This window comes from Colius striatus, chromosome 6, assembly GCF_028858725.1.
Source record: "Colius striatus isolate bColStr4 chromosome 6, bColStr4.1.hap1, whole genome shotgun sequence".
Taxonomy (NCBI): Eukaryota; Metazoa; Chordata; class Aves; order Coliiformes; family Coliidae; genus Colius; species Colius striatus.
The window spans coordinates 13,101,589-13,124,908 of record NC_084764.1 but is presented as its reverse complement, the minus strand read 5'-3'; the positions used below and the strand labels follow the sequence as shown (position 1 = coordinate 13,124,908).

The window sequence follows — 23,320 nt, the reverse complement described above, 5'->3', positions numbered from 1 at the left end:
CAAATAAATACCATGCATTAATATAATTCTCACATTTGATACCTCCCGATATAAAAACTGACTAAAAGCCCCACTCATTTCTAAGACCTGAGCACCAGCAGAGGATCTTGTTTTACTACCCCTTTGATGATATGGTCAAAATATGAACTATTTACCGCTTTAGCATAAACAGAATATTCAATTTGTGTTCCTCAGTCACAAACCAAATACCTTGAGCTAGGCTCTAAAGAATCCATCAGCAGCTCTGACAGCCCCCAAAGAAGCTGTGGTGCTGGAGTACATGGAGAATTTTATCTCAGCACCCTTGTTTGATCCCAGATAAACTGGGGATCAGTAAGACAGTCAGCTTTACCAAATCTTTCTGTCCCATAGGCAGGGGGCATGTCATGTCTGTACCGGGACAGGAGTTCTAACGGCACCATGGAGTGGAAGGCTCTGGCTTTGGAAGCCTTGCCTGAGATTGTATCTGGTAACACAACACCGCAAGGTAGGAGCCACGTTTAAACAGATAATGGTACTGCTAAGGGAGGTGTAAAGGGTACCCGAGATAGCTACACAGGCAGAAGTCTGGTGTTCTACGTAGCTTCACAGGTGTTTATATACATCCATTTCTGTATATGACACGTGGTGATTATGAGATAAAGACATTATTCCAAACAACATTAATTTACTAAAAAGTAAGCTTACAAATCCAGCACAGTTGTCGCAAAAAGTAGGCCTCAAGTATGTAGTCTCTTGGAAGTTGTGAGCAAAGCCAAGTCCTAATTTGGAATAGATTGAGCTAGCCCTCATAAAGTAAGCTGTTATTTCATCCCTGCTAATCAGACCTTCCCTGGAAATAAACAAGAACAGTTGTTAGTGACATACATTTTCTTCAAAGCATAAGGAAAATTAAACATATCTTCATAATTTATAATGGGAATAGTGTCACGGGCCAATAACTCCAGTGACCTCGCTAATCTTGGCATCTGCTCCCAAAGCCTACAGAAGCTTATCTACTCATTTAAAATGCAGCCTGGAAGGATAAATGAAATATCTGCATATGTGATACAGCCTCAAAATTACTTCATGGAAAAATGTCTGAATAATCACTACTATATTTTTCCATGCCTTTGTATGTTTAGAAAAATGCCCTCAGTTTGGCCAAAAGATACATTTGTGTCTATTTCTGAGGCACAGCTTCATATTAGGAAAGTTCTTTGGTAGTATGTACTGAATATCATTCAAAAAATACTACTTTTTCTATTATCTGTTCTTCCTCTTCCATCAGCCTAGTTCTGTTGATGAGGTTCTCCTACATCATTGTTGGAAGCTCATGAAGATGTCATTCACAACACATTTAAAAGATGCTTTTGTCAGTTATGTTTTCACTTCTGTTTGCAGGTGAAGAGGATGATTTTACCACTCTCATGACACAAATAAAAAGTTAAAAACAGCGCCCAAAACAGCTCCCAAAAAACCCCTCTCAAAACAGCTACTACAAAATTAATAAGCAGAACCAGGTACCTACCAGTCCTTAGCCATTACACAAAATGAGAATGGAAAACTGGCAGCTATCTTTTCAAATTCTTCCTGGGAAATGTATCCGTCTTGATCATGGTCATAATTTTTGAAGACAGACTGTGCAAGATAATAGCAGAACAGTTTACAATGAGGATAGGCTAAATTCCAACCTTAGAAGTCTTCACAACATTCATAGATTTCTGCTACCACTTTGTCCCACTATCTATTAGACAGTACAACAGCCTAACTGCTTATTTCATTTGAGACTACAGAAGTATTACGATTTCTTGATTTGTAGCAAAATGTAGTTAAGTCAACATAGGCTGGACTAAAAGCCTCCCTTTACAATGAATGACAGTTCTTTTTTAGTATTAAGATCATTATCTCCAGGCCTAGATAGGGAGCTTGTACCATTGCTCTCCATTAGTGCTCTTAGAAGCCAAACCAGTGTAGCTGCCTAGCTTATTTCATCAGGTCAATGTTATGTGGAAAGTTATATGGCATAATTATCATGTAGACACCTATTTCCAACCAGTGGAAAAGCATTACAGTTTGTCTCTGGTCTAAGACAAGGACCACACTTAGGCCAAATTTGGAAAAGTATTCCACAATGTTGTGTGTCAGAGGATGTCTAGCAATATTAGAAGGGTTTAGAAGGAAAAGAGATAAAGCAGGGATGAAAGGACAAAATTCTTTACTCCTCTCCATGAGTTTTTGAATCAATCACCTGAGCTTACTTGATAGTTTTGAGTAAAGCAGCTGAGCAAAAGAAGAGAAAAAAACAATGGCTGCTAGTAACAAAGCCACTGAGAGGCTCACTTTCAGACACCACCAGTAACATGATGTTGGAGTCCCTGGTGGAAATGGACTCTCTGGCAGATAACTCTGGAAGCATATAAAACTGTATTCACACTCCCTGCTGGCTCCTTAGCCATTTCAGGCATTTCCTGCCATGCTTCACAGGCCACTGCTGCTATTTACAGCTAGGCACAAATGTGTATGAGTGAGGACAGAAGTGCTTACGAACTCACCACAGCTTTCAATGTGTCCAGTATCTTTTTCTCTTCTTTGCATCTTTTCATACCCAGAGATTAAGACTACAAGTGACAGGCAATGTAAATGTGTCAACCATACTTACATCTACCATCCTCTGAACATGTTTGCTGATGGTTTTGGGGTCAGGTTTTGGGGCCACTCCTGAGGCCCAGTCTGCAACTACTGGTGGTCTGGAAGGTGTCAAAGGCTAGAAAAAATTGAATGGAGCTTCATCACAGAATCACAGAATCATAAAGGTTGGAAGGGACCTCAAAAGATCATCAGTCCTACCTCCCTGCCAGAGCAGGACCCCCTAGTGTAGGTCACACAGGAACTCATCCAGGTGGGTCTGGGATGTCCCCAGAGAAGGAGGCTCCACAACCCATTTGGGCAGCCTGTTCCAGTGCTCTGTCACTCCCACAGTGAAGAAATTCTTCCTTATATTTCTTTGGAATCTCTTATGTTGCCCCTTGTCCTATCGTTGGACATCACTGAGAAGAGCCTGGCTCAATCCTCCTGACACCTGCCCTTTAAGTATTTGTAAACATTAATGAGATCACCTTTCAGTCTCCTCCAGCTAAAGAGCCCCAGCTCCCTCACCCTTTCATCATAAGGGAGATACTCCACTCCATCATCTTTGTGGCCCTGTGCTGAACTCTCTCCAGCAGCTCCCTGTCCTTCTTGAACTGAGGGGCCCAGAACTGGACACAATATTCCAGATGTGGTCTCACAAGGGCAGAATAGAGGGGAAGGAGAACCTCTCTTGACCTATTGCCAACAGCCTTTCTGAAACACCCCAGGATGCCATTGGCCTTCTTGGCCATAAGGGCACATTGGTGGCTCATGGTCATCCTGCTGCACACCGGGGTTATTCCCCAGTGCATGGGGTGATTCTTTCCCAGATGCAAGATGCTACACTTGCCCTTGTTGAATTTCATTAGATTTCTCCTTGCCCAACCCTCAGCCTGTCCAGGTCTCAAATAGCAGCATAGACTTCTGGTGTGTCAGCCACTCCCCCCAGTTTAGTATCATCAGCAAACTTGCTGACAGTGCCCTCTGATCCCTCATCAAGGTCATAAATCAATATATTGACCAGTACTGGTCCCAGCACCGACTAGGACAACATAGTCAGATTTTCATTATTACACTTCTTTCTTTCAATTGTGACAATGGACTATGTGACTGCAAAAATGACCTGTTGGACCCAGTGTCATACTTCTGATAATTACGTGGTACTTCAGAGGAAGCTCTTCCCTGCCCCATCCAAAACAGCAGTTTTTCCTTAAATTGTCACAGTTCACTGTCAGCCCTGTAAATTCCCTGCCTTTTCTGTATTTATAAAACAGGAACACTTGTGAGTCTCATCATTTCAATGACATAATAACTCTTCATTGAAAAGAACCAGTATCAGTTCCCAAGACTGATATCCTGTCTCTACACAAGTAACTTTATTTGCATTTGTATTCATACTATAAAATCCGATATGATGCCAGCCTTCCCGCATATTCCAATCTAGGCTTCATCATCAACCAAACAATTTAGGTTTTTAAACACATTTTGCTCAGTCTATAAAGCTAAAATGTTTTCAATTTAGCATAAAAGAAAACAAAACTAATGCAAAGGATAAGAGTTACATTACTAATTAAAAAATTTTGGTTAAGAATCTAGGAAGGCCCTTACAGCAGCTCGGTGACTTCGTGGCTCCCGGGCATATGAAAGCTCATAAATCTCATCTTCTGTGTAGTAAAGATCAAGGGACAGCTGGAAAAAAAAAAAGCACATCAATTTAATTCTAAAACAGTCAGTACTACTTGATAAACTTGCTCCATGCATACATTAGTATTTTTGGTGGATTATTTTTTCATTTAGGTTGCAGATAGAAAGAAATGCACTTGGGCTACATAAGGGTTCAGCATGACTTGAACTGGGAACATTTTGAAATTCCAGACTGCTACTATCATTATCTGGAAATCTGTAATATTGCACAGCTACAGTCATTAGCACAGCAAGTGTCTCTAGGTATTAATTAGCAGTCAATAAGTAACCTCAAAATACTGTTACTTCTCTAGTATTCACATGGTCTATAGCGCAACTAGGCACAAAAGCACCAGTCCAATGAAACTGTCCATCAACTCAGATTCTCAGAAAAATCCTGTTGAAATACGCATATTTATCCAATCCAGCTATGATCACATTGAACTAAGAAGTACACAATGCCGATAAGATGGACTTGCATATATATTTAGCGAGAACCTTTAGCTGCCACTAGCAGTTATGTAAAGCAGGAAACATTCCACCTGGGTAAAACAAGGAATTAAAAAAACAGAACAAATTTATACCTTTGCTTTTGCATGTGAGTGTAACAAATGTTTTATTGACATTGTTTTATTGAATTTCAAGCTAAGATTTAAGAGTAGTAACATGACATTTTTTAATATTTACATGAAAATATTCACACTAAACACATGATCAAATAGAAAAGCTGGGTGTAAATGTTTTACAAGCCTCAGTCTATGGCAAGTCCAAAGAAAATATAAGCTTGTTACAGAGAGTTGAGATTGTGGCAGGCAAATGTATATAAACTGAGAAAATGAAATATACTTTTGAATCCAATGAACAACCTTATTAATTGCGGATATACAATAACTTCTTTGGGAACAACTGCAAGAATTACTATTGTAGTTCAAATAATAACTTTAGATTGAATAATTTTAGATACTTGGGGAAATCTTAAAATACTTTCTGATAGTCAAAAAAAAATCCACATGTTATGATACTTCACTGAATTAGTGACTTACATATGTAACTACTAATACCTCTTCAAACTGATTTGCTTGCTAAAGGGAAAGCATATGACTAAAAGAAACAGAAGGATAGAGGCAGTTAGAAAAGTCAGGGAACAAGCAGTAAAAAAAAAAAAAAAAAAAAAAGCCCTATAATATTAGCAGATTAGAAGAATCATGGAATGGTAGGGTTTAGAAGGGATCTTTAAAGATCATGTAGTCCAACCCTCCTGCAGAAGCAGGTCCAGAAGCTCCTGCTTTGAAATGCAGTATTTGTTTTAATTTATATCCTGTCATATACAGCTGCATGAAATTGTGGCCAAAGTTCAACATATTTTAGTAACCATTTGTATAAAACATTGTATCTATAAAAACTTTTAGGAAGACCTAAAATAATTTGTGACAAAACATGCAATACATTTAGCAGAAAGAAAGTTACCACTTTCAGTAAGTTTGTTTCAGGCCCTGGGCATATGTGCTTGATTTCACACACAAGCGCTCACAGAGAGAACAAATAGCCTCAAGCACGTAAGCATCTATAAGCTTTTTGCCAAAACAGAGTGTGTAACCAGAAAGTGGAAGTAGCCCATGTAGTTCTTCCAAGCTGAGGTACTTGTGTAAAGAGCAAACAAAAGAGAGAAACAAGAAAGGTGGATATTCTGTTTTTTATAAAAGGTAGTATTTTAACTTACTAGGAGAATCTAAAACTACTATTGTGACATACTTCCTAGGTATTATCAATGTTGTTAGTGATATGTCACTGAGTGGATTTGACTGGAAGATTAATACAACAACTATATTTCACTAACATTTATGTCTGACAGGTTTTTTGTACCAGAAACTTGGCTAGAAGTGTGGTATGTTTAACCCTACATATCTTGAGGGACTGAACATTTAAGTGAAAGTTTGTGTGTTTCAACACAAGGAAGCAATTTTCTGTCTCCAAGATGCATCTAAGGAGGCTTTTGACCTGTCTCCCTTATTTAGGCTTAATCAGCAGAGGATTCAAAGTTCTGCCTTAGTACAAAGGATGCATACTACTATATGCAGAAATAACCATTCCCTTCTCTTATAGAAATAACTGGAAGCATACTGTTGAACTGACACCTCTACCCTTGCTGCCAGAAAAATCACTATCACTAACTTCTTCCTCTTCTTCTATTATTGTACATTTCCTTAACAAAATTAAAAAAAAATAATATTACAATATTATATATATTTAATTACTGGAATTCTCTACTTAGCTGTTTGAAAGGTACTTGAAATTATTTTTACAAAATTTACTATCTGTCTCATCTAACAGACTTACTGTAAGCAAATGAACAAGGTCCATATTAGCCTCCAGGGGAAGTGGCATTTCCTGGAGTTTTATCAGCTCATTTATGTGGTTATACAGAGAATATAGTTTGTTTATGTTAATTTTTTTGTTATCCAAGTAGTCTGGCATGCCCTCATAAAGTGATATCAAGTCTTTCAGGTGGACTCCAAGGATTGGGATCTTAAAGTTACTGCACTCATTATAGGCACGTCGGTAACTATCATAATTTCTGTACGACGATAGCAGTTCTGTCATTTCATTAAACACCTACAAATAAAACAAACAAACAAAAAATCAGCATTGGTTACTGTTGGTTACAGCACAAGAATTTCCCACGTTATTGTTAAAGGGTTTACTCACAATGACTCTTGAAACAGATTTTAAAACTTTAGGCTTCAGACGAAATCTAAGTATTCACCTCACCTAATTTATCTATACTATGTAATTATATACAGTTAATCTATAGCCTAATCTATAAGCTGGTCTTCCTACATTCCCTATTTAGTCAAAGAGAAGAAATAGGGTCCTCTCAGAACAATAGGATGTCTATGCAGTTAATGCAATAAGCACAGCATGAGCTCTCTGACCATCACAAAAGCAAGTACCTTTACCTTAAAATGTGATATGCACTTCTCAGGCTTCCAGTTCACTGTCTGGAATTGCTGGAATTGGAAAGTCCTGGCAGAGAAACCCTACACTGTGCTATGGCCCCATCACAGCATGACCAAACTTCCTGCTATAGTTCAACATGACACATCTGTGCTTTTAAGAAAACTTTTTTTCCACGGAATATTGGACTTGTTGTAAAGGCCAAATGAATCTTATCAGTATAAATATTTCCGTTGTTTAAAACTATGTAGGTACAAAGCTGACTCTTAACATTATAAAATCAATGGATTAGTGTTGTCTTTTGGAAGTTTCTGTCTAAACCCTTCACAAACTGTTATAGTTGAACTTTGAAGTGTGATTTCAAGTCACTATTACTAGTCTTATTTTACCTGTTTTCTATTAACACTTGCATACAATTTGATGCAAAAAGTTACTAAAATGATGGACACACATACAGTCCACTCCTAAGAATGCCAACATCCGTAAAACAACATGGAATTGCTGGAATTGAAAATCAACTTGCTAGCTGGTTTTACAGATCCTGAGAGCTGCAAACATCCTCAGTGGGAGGTCATACTCCAGGTATGCACTGCTCATTCAAGCTCACCATACTGTGATCAAAACAGTTTCATTACATATCTATATGAAATCTTTCTGGCCCCACACCTATTGAAATAATAAAGCATTTTAGACTCTTAAGAAGTGATTTCACTGCTAAAAATTATGCTTTCCTTCACAGTTTTAGTAGCCAGAATCTCAGCAAAAAATATATCCGCACATATATATTTCACAATAATTAAAGTGGAAATTACAACTTATCCCTAACATTCCACCACTTTATTAGAAGGTGTGTATATTAGGGCTGAGTTTGTTCACATCTAAACTAGACAAAATCTCTCATAGGGAAAGATCAGATGAACAAACTCAGTTTTGTGTGTGCAATGACAAAAAAGCGGAAGGTTATCTTATTTGTAAAACTTGGAACAGCAATACCAACCTTAATTACATCATGAGGAACACATGAGCTTGTTTCCTTGAGTCTGGAAATAGAACTGTGACAAAGACCTCCTATCACTGCCATTAACGTATTGAAATTCTGCAACTGGTGGAGCTTCTGTGTTGAAAAACAAACAAAAAAAAACCCTCCAGTATTTATAACTTAAAGGTTCAAGTTGTTCAATATGCACATACAGATTCTACATTTCCTCTATTGCCCTTCTCTGAAGTTTTGTAAGTTTTGTGCCACTATCCATTTGATTTCACTGATTTAGGTAGTGCACTGTGATTTTACTGGGTGTAACATGTACTTTCCTACTGCTGTTAAATCAGATATTAATTCTACATATACACCAAGTCTTCAAAATACTTCTTCAGTACTCACCCCTCTTCCTAGTCTACCACAACTAGGGAACACTATTTATTGTCTTAGTTATGACTTGCAGTTGAATTAGTATGCAAGGAATACAAATAGCTCCGTAGCTCCGCTTCTTTCCAGTAAGGCCTATCTAGTAGAAATGCTTCTAATTACAGCCCAAGACAAGGTAGTGGATCATGCTTTGGAAAGGTACATAGTCATGGTTTGGAATTTCACCAGTTCATTCAAAAGCAAGTCTAGTTTTTCAGTGAAAACAGTTTCTTCAGAAGGGACATGAGAAAGTCATTGTGCCATGACACTGTAATATCTGAATACACAAATATGAATACAGCATACACAAATACTCATGTTGTTATGTATGAACCAGGAGACCAGTGCCAACATCCCTAACTGAACCTACAGTAGGAGCATGGGAAGAGCAACTGAAGGGCTGCATCAGAGAAAGACAAAATAAACACCACACGTCAAAATTTAACTGACCTGTGCAACATGAATGAACTTGATGAACACTTCAGCCCGAAGCTGTGGTGTTGGTCTGCTGAGAACCATCAGCTGCACCCATTGAGAGATACCATTGCAAAGAGCAATTGATCTTTCCATTGTTGGATTCTCCTTCACACAACTATTCACAATGTAGTTCTGATAATCTGAGAACTTAAAAAAAAAACAAGAGAAGTGTAAAAGAAAACTCTTCTACACATAAACCTCATGATCTGTATGCACATATAGATCACATTTTCAAATGAAATAGACACAATACATTTTGAACCTTAAATATCCATAAGGCTGAAATCCCTCCTTTGTCAAAGCTTTCTTAGGTTCAAAGCAGAAGGTGTCAACTGATTGAATTCACTGAAAGCTTTTTTTCCCCCCCTAATTTATACCACATCACTTGCATCATGTCTATCTCAGGAGCCTTGGCTCTTGTAAACCCTAGGATTAGCAGAATTGCCGCTTTCCTTCTACCCTCTGTGGCTTCATAGATCTGTTGAATCTAGGCTTCTACAGGAAGGGTTAAATTCAATTCAAAGTGAAATCTAGTACCTCAGTGATAGCGTAAGGCAGTTAAGTATTCAGTTGATGTACTTAAATTAGGCCATACTTTTGAATTAAGCTACCCTAATATAAAAAAGCAAGTTCAATGAGATTAGTATAAAACTGAGATGAAACCAGATTCCTTAATATTTTTAATACAGCTTGTGAGATTCTCTTATTTAACCAAAATCATCTAAAATTGTTCAGTAGACATCTGCCACATAAATTATTTTTAGACCATTCGCCCCATTCAGATCAAAGGGTTGCAAGCTTTTTTGTTGCTGTTTATGCAATGTTATCCATTCTCTTGATTTATCCATTTACAAGAATACACAAGAATTCGAACACCACAAAATGTGACATGGGATTTAAATATCCATCCTTTACTATGGCCATTGATTCTAAAATCTTACCAAAAGCATTCATAGACACATCTTCCTTTCTTAAGGCCAAAGAAATATGCTGAATGGCACTGATCCTTATGAAAAAGTCATAAATTCTCAGGCTGCTGTTTGCTCTCCCTCTCCCCTTTTCTCTCCACTTTATCACTGTTTAATAAGAACTATTAACACTTTGGAAAGCAGATATGATAGTAGACATTTCTGGATTTGTCCTCTTATGAAATTAAAAATGGAAGAAAAATTAACAGTAATAAGTAGAGCTGTCTCTGACATTATGTAGTACGTACTTACAATTATTGTTTGAATTTTGAATCCCTGCCAGATTTGTCTGGATCTTGAAATTTAAACAGCTTCTCTATACAGATAATCTTTCAAATCTGACCACATAATTATGGACCTCATAGCAGTTTCAGTACAATTATGAATTGGTTTGATTAGTTTATGTTCTCAGCAGCTTATCGTCCAGAAAAGATGTTGAACAAATTTAGATCTAGATCCAACATCCTACTTAAAGTTTTGAAATAACTGTGGTGAAAGAATGTATTAATGAGGTCATCTGTAACATGACTGTTAGTGGCAGATGCAGTAAAGAAGCCCAGGTACTTAAATAATGCAAGAGTCTGATGTTGCAGTGACTAACTTAGGAGCCTCAACAGGAAAGCAGAATCCAGATCCTTAAAAAACAACATAGCCTCCCTGTCTTTTACAACTATAAATTAAAATGGTTTCCAAACACCAGCACACCTGCAGACATTGCTCTCTGAACACCACCTCCCTGTATGTTACTTTGCTACAAGATACCTGGTGCATTGTGGAAGATTTTGATATGTGCTGTATGTGTTCAGAGGATCAAGTACACCTTTCTGACTTTCAAATGATTGAACCTATGAATAGTTATTACAGTGACTGATAACACAGCAGGTGATTTGCAGCCTCTCCCAGTATATACTGCCACGTTAGAATAACAAAAGGATTCTATGGCTTAACATACAATGAATACATTCTGCAGAGTTACTGAATATAGCTGTTTATTAATGACACAGTATTTTCTGATCTGAAGTCTCAGTAAACTCAATTCATCCTAAAACATATGCAGGGACCCTGCATATAACACACATACACGTATGTAACTGTTGGAACTTTGAGACATCTGACACTTAACTGTAACACAAAACATGAAGAGTCATACTGTCATACTCAACATAAAGTACAATAACATGCAGCTGTGAAATCTTCCACAATCTACTGAAAGCCCCTTTCTTTGCAAGACATGTTCAAATTGTAGTATTAAAAAAAAAAAAAACCACACAAAACCAAACAAAAAATCTTAAAAAAATAGTTTTCTTTTATTGTTATCATCAAATTGACTTTTCAGCCATCTTAGATTTTGGTCTCCACTGTTCACTTTTTTTTCCCCCCATAAATGAATTGTATCACGTTCGTATCAAGTAATGTTGTAGTATACAAGGATGCAAGTGAAGCCAAGGTGCATAGGCAATCTAGCATCTTACCAACTACCAACACAACTGAGAAAACAAGTGAAACAAAAGCAAACAGAAAGGAGATAAATCCTCAAGAAAATTTTTGTCTACTTGAAGGCTCGCCTAATAAAATATTTTAAGCCTCTCTTACATTAAAAAGTGGCATTTTCAAATGCTTTATTTTATTATGGACAATTAAAATGGAAAGCCAAGTCCAGTGGACATCATCTACATAGACAGTCCATTAGTCACTGAACAAGAACACATCACTGTTTCCTACAGCCACAGGAGGTGAGCAGTCTAGAAGAATATTCCAAGATTCCATCATTCAGTTTCAGCCTGATTACAGATTTGAGTCAAAGGAGGCTGCTTGTTCCTGTGTCCAGTGACATCCCTTGTTCTAACAAATAGGTGATTTGGAAGATCAAATGGTTTACTCCTCTGCCTTCCAAATGACTGTTGCCCCAACTCTGTTTCACAGTTGCTCAAGAGGTTCACTCTCCCTCTCTCAAGTGACCGCAGCAAAAGTATATGTATTCAGAAAAAGTACCACTGGCCACCTTCAACCCTAGTGAAACAAAAAAAGTCTAGACACAGATGCAATTTTTCCAACAGCTTGCACTGCAGGTTGTCTTCTCTACATTCCTCCCAACTTTGTTTAAAATAAACAAATACATAAAACAAAATAAAACACATCACTTACTGATATTCTTCTGAAAGACTTAAATTCAAGATAGGTAAGGTGGTCTGACAGTTCCTCTGGCTCAAGGTGATCAAAAAGAAGCGAGACTTTCCGCTTCTTACTGGTGTTGGCCTTTACACGCTGTGTCAACTTTCTAGACCAATCTCTAGAATTGCTTTTAAAGAAATTTTGAAATAGAATTACCCAGAGTTATTTTCTGAAGAGAAAACTTTTCCACTCCCTGACACAAAAGTAACATTTTTTAAATTCCTTACTGCAAGAAAAAATGAATTATTTTAATTTCTAAACATAGAGCTCCTTTCATGCGTTAGAGATTACCACAAAAAATTGTTAGTCTTCAATATACTGATGTAGCACATAAGTACAATACAACTATATCACTAAACAGCATGAGATTATATATTGCACTTCCAGAATTACTGTTACTCTGTCTTCTTTGAACATACCCAGTGCTTCTCCATTTAATAATTCTTACAGATTTCCTTGACCAACCTCTGAGTATGAATGTATCCCTACCTTACTCACTCATGGAGGAACAAAATTTAATTGAATTTGAAAAACTAAATACCTTATTTCATAACCAGATATAAAATACTCTGTGCACTTCTAAAGTATGAATTGACACTGTTATACAACTCCACCAAACTATCTTACACTCATATAACAGGGAACATTTTCTTCCCAGAAAAGAACTGTGTGGTGTACAGATACAGGATTTATTCGTGATAGGACAAGTAATTTTCTAACTAAAATAAAACAAAACAGAAGATGTAGTTTATTACATTGTCAAGCTCTAGACACTAACTGACATTTGTTGTTAAAAATATAAACACCATGGTTTTTTTATATACCACACCTGTTCCTCAATCAAAATTCCTCTTTATGATTGACTTCAACTGATCTTTCAAAATCACTACGACTACAAATTTTCTAAGTTCCCTAGATAGAGTAAAATTTATCTAGAGTAGAGAATAGGTACAAAGCCTACACAGCAGTTAGATTCAATTTAAGCTATCCTTGATTGGTATTCTGTTCCTTTACATAATACATATTTCATCTATAATGATGCTATCTATAATGATGTTATCTATTCTAAGGATAGATTACATGTGACTTATTAAAATTAACCCACTATAGGACCATTATTCTCCTATATTGGAGAGACACATTTGAGTAAAGGAAATTCAGAGAAAAAGTTTATTTCCCGAGCACATTGAGACTTTGGCACTCACATTTGAGTTGTGTCAATCAGACGACAGTGTAACTCCTCACCATTAGCTTTAACCAGTTCTTGAAATTCCTCCATAGTTGTGGATAGTTTAGAGTCCATTTTGAACATAACCCAGAACTCTGTAATCCAATACCTATTGCACATTCAAAATACAGAAATATAAAAGTAGAAAAGTTTACCTGTAATATCAGTAAGGCTGAAATTTAGATAGTTCTGTTTATGAACTGTATTTCTTTCTGACCAACTTCAGAGGATAAATCGTGCTTTTAGATGTTTGTGCTTAATTTTACCAAAAAAACCCCCACCAAACCAGTCAAGATTCAAAAGAAATTAGGAACTACTAGGCTTAATGCTGTATAGAACTATACTACTTACATGTTTGAAATAAATTCAACCTTAAAAATGTCTAGTTTCCCATTAAATCTAGAGAGTGTGCATGCTGATTTTTTTCTTCATGAACTTCTACATAATTTTATATATTCCTTTGAAACTTGAAATTATTTGGTTTGAACGTAGAAAAAAAATACACTATGCTAGGCAGAATTTTATCCATTAAATAAAGAATTACTAATTAAATACATTTATTAGTTTATGGGTGATTCAGTCTTACATGCATAAAGTATTTTCAGATAACTACACTCTTCTGTGTTTCTGTCATACAGGAATTGATATATAAAAATGTATGTGACTTGTCACCTATTGTGATCAGTTGACTCTGGCCAGCAACTAATTACCCCCCTGTGCTTGTTCACTTCTCCCTCTCAGCAGAGGAGGGGAGAGAACAGGAAGGGCAAGAGTGAGAAAAATCTGTGGGTCGCGATAAAAGACAGTTTAATAAACGACTGAAAGAAAAAAGCCAACCAAACAAACAAGTGATGCAGAGCAGAGGCAGTCACTCACCATCTCCCACAAGATGCCTAATCAGTATCCAAGCCACAACTACCTTAGAATGACATGTAAGTTTTTATTGCTGGGCATGACACTGTCTGCCATGTAACACCCCTTTGGTCAGTTCAGGTCAGCTGTCCTGGCTGTGCCCCCTCTCAGCCTCAAGCTCACCCCCCACCTACACTCTGGGGAGGCAGAGTGAGAAGCAGATTGACACTGTGCAATCACTGTTCAGCAATAGCTGAAACGTTGGTGTGTTTTACTCACAAATGCAAAGCACAGCAGCACAGGGGCTGCTATGAAGAAAGTTAACTCCATTCCAGCCAGATTCACAACACCTGTGCATGTAAAAATCTGTGCTTGTTAGAAAAACAGAAATGCACATTCCTACGGATGCATATGTGTAAATTTGCCTAGAAGCAAAAAATGTTCCCAGATCACATACAACAAAGCACTCTGACTTGACCAATAATCCTGAGGTAACAAAAACTTGCCATTTAAAACAAATGTTACCTTTCTGTTACTATTTATTTACTATTTTGTGTAAAAAAGAGGTATCATAAGCTAATCTATTATCAGACTTGCATTTTTTCCTTGTCTTCTGAGAAATCAAACTTCATTATACTTAATTAAAAAAATTAAATACAGGGATTGGTGATCATTGCAAGTCACTACATAGAATTACTAAGTAGAATTACCTACTGAATACAATAGTTTTGTCTCATGTAAAAACAGCTGCAATATCCCAGTTTGTTTTTTTAATAGATTCACATAATAATGCTACCAAATTCTTAAGCACTGTTTTACTGATATTTAGGATACAGATTCATACAGACTCAGTTCAAAAGTGTGACTCAGCAATTCATGCAACTGACTTCCATGAATCTGCACAAAAACAGTTGGGCTTTTTTGTGCAAAGCTGCTCAAGTGGACCTTGAAACACTGAAGCAGTCTAGCTGTTTCTTTTTAATGTTCGCTTAAGATATGCAAAGGCATTCTTATGTATGGCATATGGATAGCTGCAGACCAATAGCTATCAAGCAAAAATATTCTTACCTCACAAAATAACATATCTTTACACATAGCATGGAAGATTTATTTTCTAAAGCAGTAAGATAGGTACAAAACTGTTAAGGAAAAAACACAGCCATTCTCATATGATATGAAATGTAAAATGCTTGGTACTTCCCTACTTGTAAGCAATAGGAATCATTTTACTGATGGCATATAATATCAGATTAGGGTTTTGCACAGGTGTATATAAGTATACTCCTTGATTGTTAGTAAAAGTTTATTGCAAATGTGACTACTATGAGTAACACTGATGTAGGAGCCCAAGTACCAAGTAGTGTTAAGTAATGAAATGATTCTGCTTTCTGCATGTGTTTCTTGGCAACATGCCTCACAATTTCTAATAGAACTCATGTACTTGCCCATCTCGCTAAAATTTGAAACAGTAATGCCAAATTTGTCAATTATTGGTTTTAGGAAGAAATCCTTTTCAGTTGATTATGATTCATTGAAGCTTTTCCAAAACAAAACAAAAAAACCCCTATTTTCTTTTAATAACCAGTTGTATGTAACAGTAGAGAAAAACATGACATGTCTTTCCTTGCTAACCTCACATTTCTAACTATGCAACAGCTTTCATTTGACTTGCTACAATAACTGGAAAGAAACATCTACATTTTTAGTCTATTAGCTCTACAAAACATATTTTGATGTTGTAGCCAATGTCTTTTTAACACATGAAAAATCCATTCGCAAAACATATTACACGTATCTTGATTCTTCTGCTCTAGATTACACACATTTTCAGTACAAAAACCCTCATAATTCAATGAAAATACACAGTGGATCCTACCACAATGACTGAAATTAACTGTAGTCTAAATCTACTACACTGAGAGGACATACCGTCCACAATTTAAGTACTCATATTAAGTACTTAAATGAGGATGGGTATTAAACTAGTGAGATTAGAATAAGTTCCCAAATATTTTTAAGGGCTCCAAACTGAATGTCTGAAGTTAGATGGGTTACAAATCATCCTAACCATCTAAAATCAGTCACATAATTTAGTGGATGGAAAATGGTGAAATTGGAACATTTCTAAGGTTCCCAGACTATCTGAGCCATTCAAAACTGTCTTTACCCTTCAATGTCTTTACAGGGAGCTAGACACAGAGTCAGAAACCAAGCTTGCAAAACATGTAAGTCTGATCATAGTTTGAATCTCTTCTCTGGCGGTAGAAAACGTTACTTCTCAGAAACATGCAAGCAATCACTTTCTTCCATTTTTAAAGAGCACATGAGGCGAAGTTAAATGCAATACTACGCCACAGGTATTAGACTGAGTGTGCTAAGCTGCAAAATAGGTTCTGACTGTCCTGCTACTTAATGCTACAGCAAAGCCCTGTTGTAAATTATGGTGCTTTTAAAAGCCAGTCAGATACAGAGTTTGAGGGTAGAAAAGATTATCTAAATTAAGTTTATCAAAATTGGCTGGAGATTCTTATCATGACAGGACTGGAACAGTAATACATCCATAGATTGAATATCTTCTACTTACCCATTTAAAAATTGTCAAGTTTTGTTACCTGAATAGCAGGTGAACATTACAAAGGATATAGATCAATGAGTTTCTGGAGCATGTCTGCAGAAGAGATGACAAACTGATGCATGGCCAGAATTATCTTTAGCAGCTGGTTGTTTTGATATGCATTTCCTTCTAAATCTGAAAAAAAAAAAAAAGAGGAATATTCATATTGAAATCTTGATACACCTTAGTAAATAACTTGCAAGAAGCCTTTTAGAGTACTAACTTGAATCAGGCTTCTTCATCTATGCTGTTTCAAAGATAGCAGTAACTTACTAAGGAAGTACATAATTTTTCTGATGAGAGCTATACAACAGCTGTATTTATTTCACTACCAGGACTTTGAAGACCAAAATTAAAAAAAAAAAGGGGGAGTAAACAATAAAGCAGCTGTGTTTCACAAGAACTCAAAATATCCAGATAATTATACGTAATGATCTCAGTTCAGCAACACACTTAAATGCTCATCTTTAAGCAGATGAGTACAACCTTGGAAACAGGTTAATGAATTGTAGAGAAAAGGAATTCAGTTACTGATGTACAACAGCCAGTCAGTAGTGTGACTAAACTTACCAAACAGAATGATGACATTTGATAGGCTTTTTACAGCTGACATATGTAACATGAAAGTATACGTTGAAGTTAGGTTCAGTACCTAGGTGTGCATAGAACAAGATGTAACCATGTGGAAGCCCACATGCACATAGTCGCAGTGGGGCACCTAAACAAGTCAACACATTTCCTTGCACTATGCTTTACAGAGACTTCACTTGAAGAAGGCTTTTAAACTACATCTATCTTTTGAGTCTTGTGGAGTTTTTTTCCATATTCAGAAAACATCAAGGACATCACATGTAGCAGAACATTTTTTTAAAGTTTCCATTTCTGTAACAAAGACAGTAGTGAAAGTGTTTGTAAATACTAACAGATGATATTTTTCTACAGCCTGCCATGAGAGAACTGAAGTAACCTGAACTGGAATTAGACACACTTTCAAACAAAAGAAAATTCACCTTTTTGAATAATTTTAAATACAAATCTTTAAGAGGATAAATGTAGTTTTCACTTAAAATAGTAGTAACATAAACACTAAATAGAAGCAATGAATGATATGGCAAAGAGGTAGGTGAGACAGTAGATTTGCAGCATATGAGATGACATCTATTACTAGAGAGAAAAAAAAACACCCCAACATTTTTGAATTGCACAACAGCAACAAGGAACAAGAAAAACTTAGCCCACTTGCAAAACAATATAATCCATGTTCACCACTGAGCAAGAGTTTCCATGTCCTTTTACAGGAATGTAACAAATGTGAAGAGAGAACCCCAGAGTCCTTTTGGACAACACATCAAATCTTTGGTAGACCTAATAAAGCCTGATTTCCTCTAGATCTGTCTCTCTTATTCTTCACTCCACAATACTACTATTCATGCCTTTTATCACTGTACTCTCCCCTGAAATTCTTTTCCTTCTCTTCCACACAACATCATAATGATTCAAAGCTATCAGCCTCATGGAAGCGATACAACACATGCTGTCATGGTTTAGCAAGGAGCAGCTTTTGCTTGGTAATAGGGGGAGGGGGTTGCAGAGAAGACCCAGTAAAGAGTTTTTGGACTCTCCCCGCCTCCTGGGTTCACACCCACCTCTGGCCCAGCTGGGCCAATCTGGTACCTCTGTGATCACTATTTAGGGACGAGAATTTGAAGTGCTGGCAGGAGGTGTATGAGTGATACAAGATGGAGGTGACCACGTGGACCCTGCAGTCAGAGAAGGAAGGAGGAGCACTAGACCAGAGACCCCTCTGCAAGCCATAGCGAGAATGCAGGTTGTACCCCTGCAACCCATGCAGGGCCATGGCAGGACTGAGAGCCACCAGCAGCTCCATGTGAGTGCACTCGGATGGGTGAGGGACTGTGTGAGGAGACAGCCATGGCACAAGGCCATGCTGGAGAGCCTGAGCGCCGCAGAGCAGCCCCACACAAGAGGCAGAGAGGAGCTGCAGCTTTTGGGATAAATGCACATCAGAGCAGCCCGTGCAGGGCTGCCCTGTGTGTGAGGTACCCCACAGACTTGCAGGGAGGACTGTTGCAGAGCCCAGTTGCCCTGAGGAGAGACAAACAACAGAAGCTATCAGGAATAGACAGACTGAAACCCCCACTCCCTGCCCCCCTGGGTGGTTCAGGGGGGAGGAGGTAAAAAAACCAGGATCAGGGCTCTGAGCCCAGGAAGAGGGGAGGAGTGGGGAGAAAGTGTTCTTAAAGGGCGCATCGGACTCTTCATTGTTGTACCACTCTGTGTTGTTTTTATTTTGGTTATGTTTTGGGGTTTTATGGTTATGTTTTAGTTGGTATTGCATTAAATTATTTTCTGTTTTCTTCTTCAAGCCAAGTAGCCTGAACTGTTTTGTCCTGAACCTTAAGCAGCAATTAAGCTTTCCGCGCGCTTTGGCAATCCTCAGGTCTTTGGTACGTGAGGCTAATCGTAGTCTTTTGCTCCCTAATGGGCCTAAACCAAGACACATGCTGTGGTTGAATCCAGGCTGACTGGCCAGACAGCAAATGAAATCCAACCAAATCCATGCTGGGCTCCCACAGCTGCCTGGACTGGGCACTCTGGATAAGTTCTGTATGGCTTTCTTCTATACAGGCAAATCTCTGAGATTCCCATGTTTCCATCAAATTTAGTTTAAGTTGGCAGACAGCTTGACTATTTCATGCAGAAAAATGTAGTTTAGTAGAAAGGTGACTTGTAACAGTTACAGGTAAAGTTATTGTTCTAGTTGACTGTTTGAAGCCCTGAAAGCAGAAGACATGCTGGGTATCATATATCTGGTGGGGGTAACTTCATTCTTTTAGCAAAATCATAGTCAGTTTGGGAGAAACTCAATACAATGAACAGTGTTGAAACAGCTCACTACAGTTAGCCTCTCAGGCAATACAAGCAGAAAAATCATGATCAGTAAATTCTGCCAGAGCCTATGTGAACATGAAGCAACCCACTCAGCACTATCAATCCCAGAATGATAACTTTATGCACCAGGTGATCTTCAATACTGAACATGAGAGACTGTTTTCCAAATCTACCTCCTGTAGTTACACTTAAATTGTAAGGAGCAATTCTACCTACAGTGCTATGGGCAAGGGGAAAATCCACCTGTCCTACAGCCCTAGAAATAATTGCAGTTCAGATTGCAAGTAACTTGTCAGACTGCAAGCTCTCAGATTTATGGCATTACCATGTTTATGCATTCCTGGTTCATGCCCTCACACAATTTCGTCCGTTACCTAAAGAAACTTTCTGGGATGTAAACTGCCTAGATATTGCAGCAGGTACACTGTGGGCAAAACAGTGAAGAACTCAGCCACAGAAGTCAGAAATTGGCAGAGGAAGGGTGAGACACGAGGAATCAATATTTAGTCAGGCCTTTAGTATCTGACATTTTGTACTCTTCCAATGTCTTCAGAAACAGTAAAATTATCTTGCACACACAGGCCTGTATAAATTTTCATCCATTTTACAAAACCTGGTGTTCTACCAGAGCCTTCATCCAACAGCTCTTGTATAATCAGAAAAGTAGTTTATATATGCTTAACTTGGAAGCCAAATGGTTACGTGCACATATACTATTAAGTATATACAGCTGTAATTAAATCATCAGCTTTTCAGAAGTGCTCAATATAGATTGTCACCAGCTGAAAAAGATAACAAGTAACTCTCTCTTCTGGGTATTTGTCCTCTGTGCATATTCCAAACTCTTCTGCCATGATATAACACAGGTACCACTTGGCACCAGCTTACAGATTGAATTTCTGCCTTTTAGGAGATCTTTCTTCCATTTCACAAACATGCAGAGAAAAACAGTACGTTCTGCCTACTATTAGTGATTGCATCAGTACATTTATGCTATTTTCTTGCATAATAAAAGTGCATTTATGCCTCACAAAATCTAGACCTGATTATCTCACAGAAGAGACAGATTTCATTACAACATCCAATTATTTTGCACACATTAAAGCAGTACTAAGTTTGTTTTTCTCTCACTCAGCTAAAAGGCTCATCTCCACAAAGAAAAACATTATATCAACAATGATTTAAAAACCAAAATAAACACCCTGCAGGAAAAAAAAAAAAATCTTAAGTACAGTTCAGCACAGAACAGCAAGCCTGCAAGGAATTGTAGCAGCACAGAATTTTATAAACACATGCAGTATCAAATATTTAATGTCACCTTCCTGCCCAGCTTTGAAAGGAAGAACTTTTTGAGTGCATACATCATGATACAGCAAATGTTACTAAAAAGAAAAATATTGAGTCTCATTCCTCTTACATTTGTATTTCTAAAATCTATAATTAAAAAAAATCCATGGAGTTAAACTGGTAGAAATGGGCCTTAGGTGAAAAGAGATTGCAACTCAGTTTCAGTTTCAGAACTGTAGTTGGATCTTTCACATCTCTGACCTCTAGGTCTCTTCTTTTTGGGAGAGCTAACCCACTAAAGGTAGCTCTGTGTAAGGAAGTTAACAAAAGTTACAGTAAACTATCTGTGTATGAATAAATAGGGCTTTCCTGACTGTGTCGCAAGAATGTTTCTGAATGCCTCTGCAGTATCTTTTTTAACCTCCAGCAGTTTGTTTTAAAACTTTGAGACTCATTTTCATTTCCGTTTCTATACCTGTTTCTAACCACATACCCTGCTCAGCAAAAACCACGAAGTGAATACTAAATAAAGTGGAATGGGTGTGTTTCAGTTTGTCAATTTATCTTAAAGAACACTGCAAGATTCGGCATAAGCCTTAGCTTTGTTTCACTGCAGCAAAACATAATCCACTGATTACATGCTTTTCCTTCTCTAAATTCCCTTACTGTATTAAGATGTTTTAATGAATATTCTCTGAAACGAACAAGGAAGCAGGAGTTGAATACTCTTTTCCACTATTTAACTACATGAGCTAAAACACAAAGAAATTTAGGGCTAAGTATTTTATTATCTATCTAGTAGCACAAAGGTACTAAAAACTACAATTACAAAAGTTCCCTTGTGTGTCCGGAGTCTCATATATGCAATGGAAGAACATCCTAAAGTAGGCCCATTAGCCTATTGAATGACCCAGCTGGTGGCTCCCTGTAATCCATGATTTAAAGATAAGTGAAGCACCACTTTTTCCTAGAACAGTTGAAAGAACCAAAGTAATGAAAAGCCAATAAGCAAGGCTTTAAGAGCAAACTGCCCGCTTCTCACTAGGTCTTGATGGCCCCCAAGCCTGTGGTAAGTATACTTAACAAAAAGAGTATGCTCAATAGACAAGACTGTTGTACCAAGATCTTCCCACTCATAAATGCAATGATATAGCAACAGGAAAAATGTCAAGGATGTCTTAACCAAACTGAATTTTGCAAGAAAGAAAAGTTAGCTTTTCTAGGTCTAAGAGGCCTTTCTTTCATAAGCAGGTTACAACTCCATCACCAAGTGTACAATTTGAAATGACTCACAAATGAATCAGAGTATTGACATCACGTGATTGGTGATTAAGCTGCTAAGAACATTAATAACTTCTTGTAAACTCCCTTAACTCTTCCAGTGGTTGTCAAAAAGTAGCACCAAAAAAACCATGCAATGCAAGGAAGTATCAAATGATTGCCAGGTGGTCTTATTAAGGGCAAAACTGAAAGCTGCAGGATGCTATATTGATGTATTAGAAAGAATTCTTCAAGATTTCTAGAGTATTTTTTTTTGGTAGCTTAAAGAAGATAGTGTGGGGATGGTGTTACAGACACCTGCAGAGATTATTAATGCAGCATGTAATTTGAAAACTGGGAGAATTAATGTTCTCAAGTTCTCAAAGATCTTGATGGAACACACAGATATGTATGACACATGGATTTATAAGTGGGTGTATGTACCAAGGTTTAGTGACCAAACTGAAACAACCAGAAGTCAATGCCTCTGCCCAACACATGAGGTGGAGTACTACAAGATAATCTGAGAATGGCTAGAAGCAAACAAAACTGCATGAACTATATCATGAGTATTTAATGAACACTTCTTGGACCTTCTCTTCACAAATAGGAAACACTCTATTCCCTTTCAACTTAAAACTTATGCAAGAGTCTCCTTACTACAGGCTCCTTACTGCCACATTGGAATTTGGTACCCTGTAACAGAGGTAGTCATTTAACCGTCCTCATAAAATTGATTGTGTTTGGTCAGATTTATAAGAAGCCACCATCCTGCTCATCAGTTATAACACCATCATAAAGGGTCAGCAAGTAGATTCAACTTAAACTAGGCTGTTGATTCTTTGAGTTCAAAATAGCCTTTGTTTTTTAATGACAGCTTTAAGCTCAGCTGATGA

General features: G+C 37.4%; 1 protein-coding gene across 4 annotated transcripts in view; it reads right to left on the bottom strand.

Moving 5' to 3' along the window:
- RASGRP1 (RAS guanyl releasing protein 1) overlaps positions 1 to 23,320 on the bottom strand; it is a 42,998-nt gene that overhangs the window by 5,692 nt on the left and 13,986 nt on the right. For all 4 annotated transcript variants that reach the window (XR_009818940.1, XR_009818941.1, XM_061998431.1 and 1 more), the window contains exons 3-13: positions 16,994 to 17,099; positions 15,419 to 15,481; positions 13,476 to 13,607; positions 12,244 to 12,397; positions 9,104 to 9,277; positions 8,246 to 8,362; positions 6,631 to 6,906; positions 4,219 to 4,299; positions 2,642 to 2,746; positions 1,511 to 1,620; positions 688 to 832 (exon numbers count right to left, since the gene is read on the bottom strand). Coding sequence is in view for 2 of the 4 variants with exons in the window: in XM_061998431.1 (XP_061854415.1) it covers positions 688 to 832; positions 1,511 to 1,620; positions 2,642 to 2,746; positions 4,219 to 4,299; positions 6,631 to 6,906; positions 8,246 to 8,362; positions 9,104 to 9,277; positions 12,244 to 12,397; positions 13,476 to 13,607; positions 15,419 to 15,481; positions 16,994 to 17,099 (1,463 nt within the window). In the remaining 2 variants the exon portion in view is untranslated. The remainder of the gene's footprint in view (positions 1 to 687; positions 833 to 1,510; positions 1,621 to 2,641; positions 2,747 to 4,218; positions 4,300 to 6,630; positions 6,907 to 8,245; positions 8,363 to 9,103; positions 9,278 to 12,243; positions 12,398 to 13,475; positions 13,608 to 15,418; positions 15,482 to 16,993; positions 17,100 to 23,320) is intronic.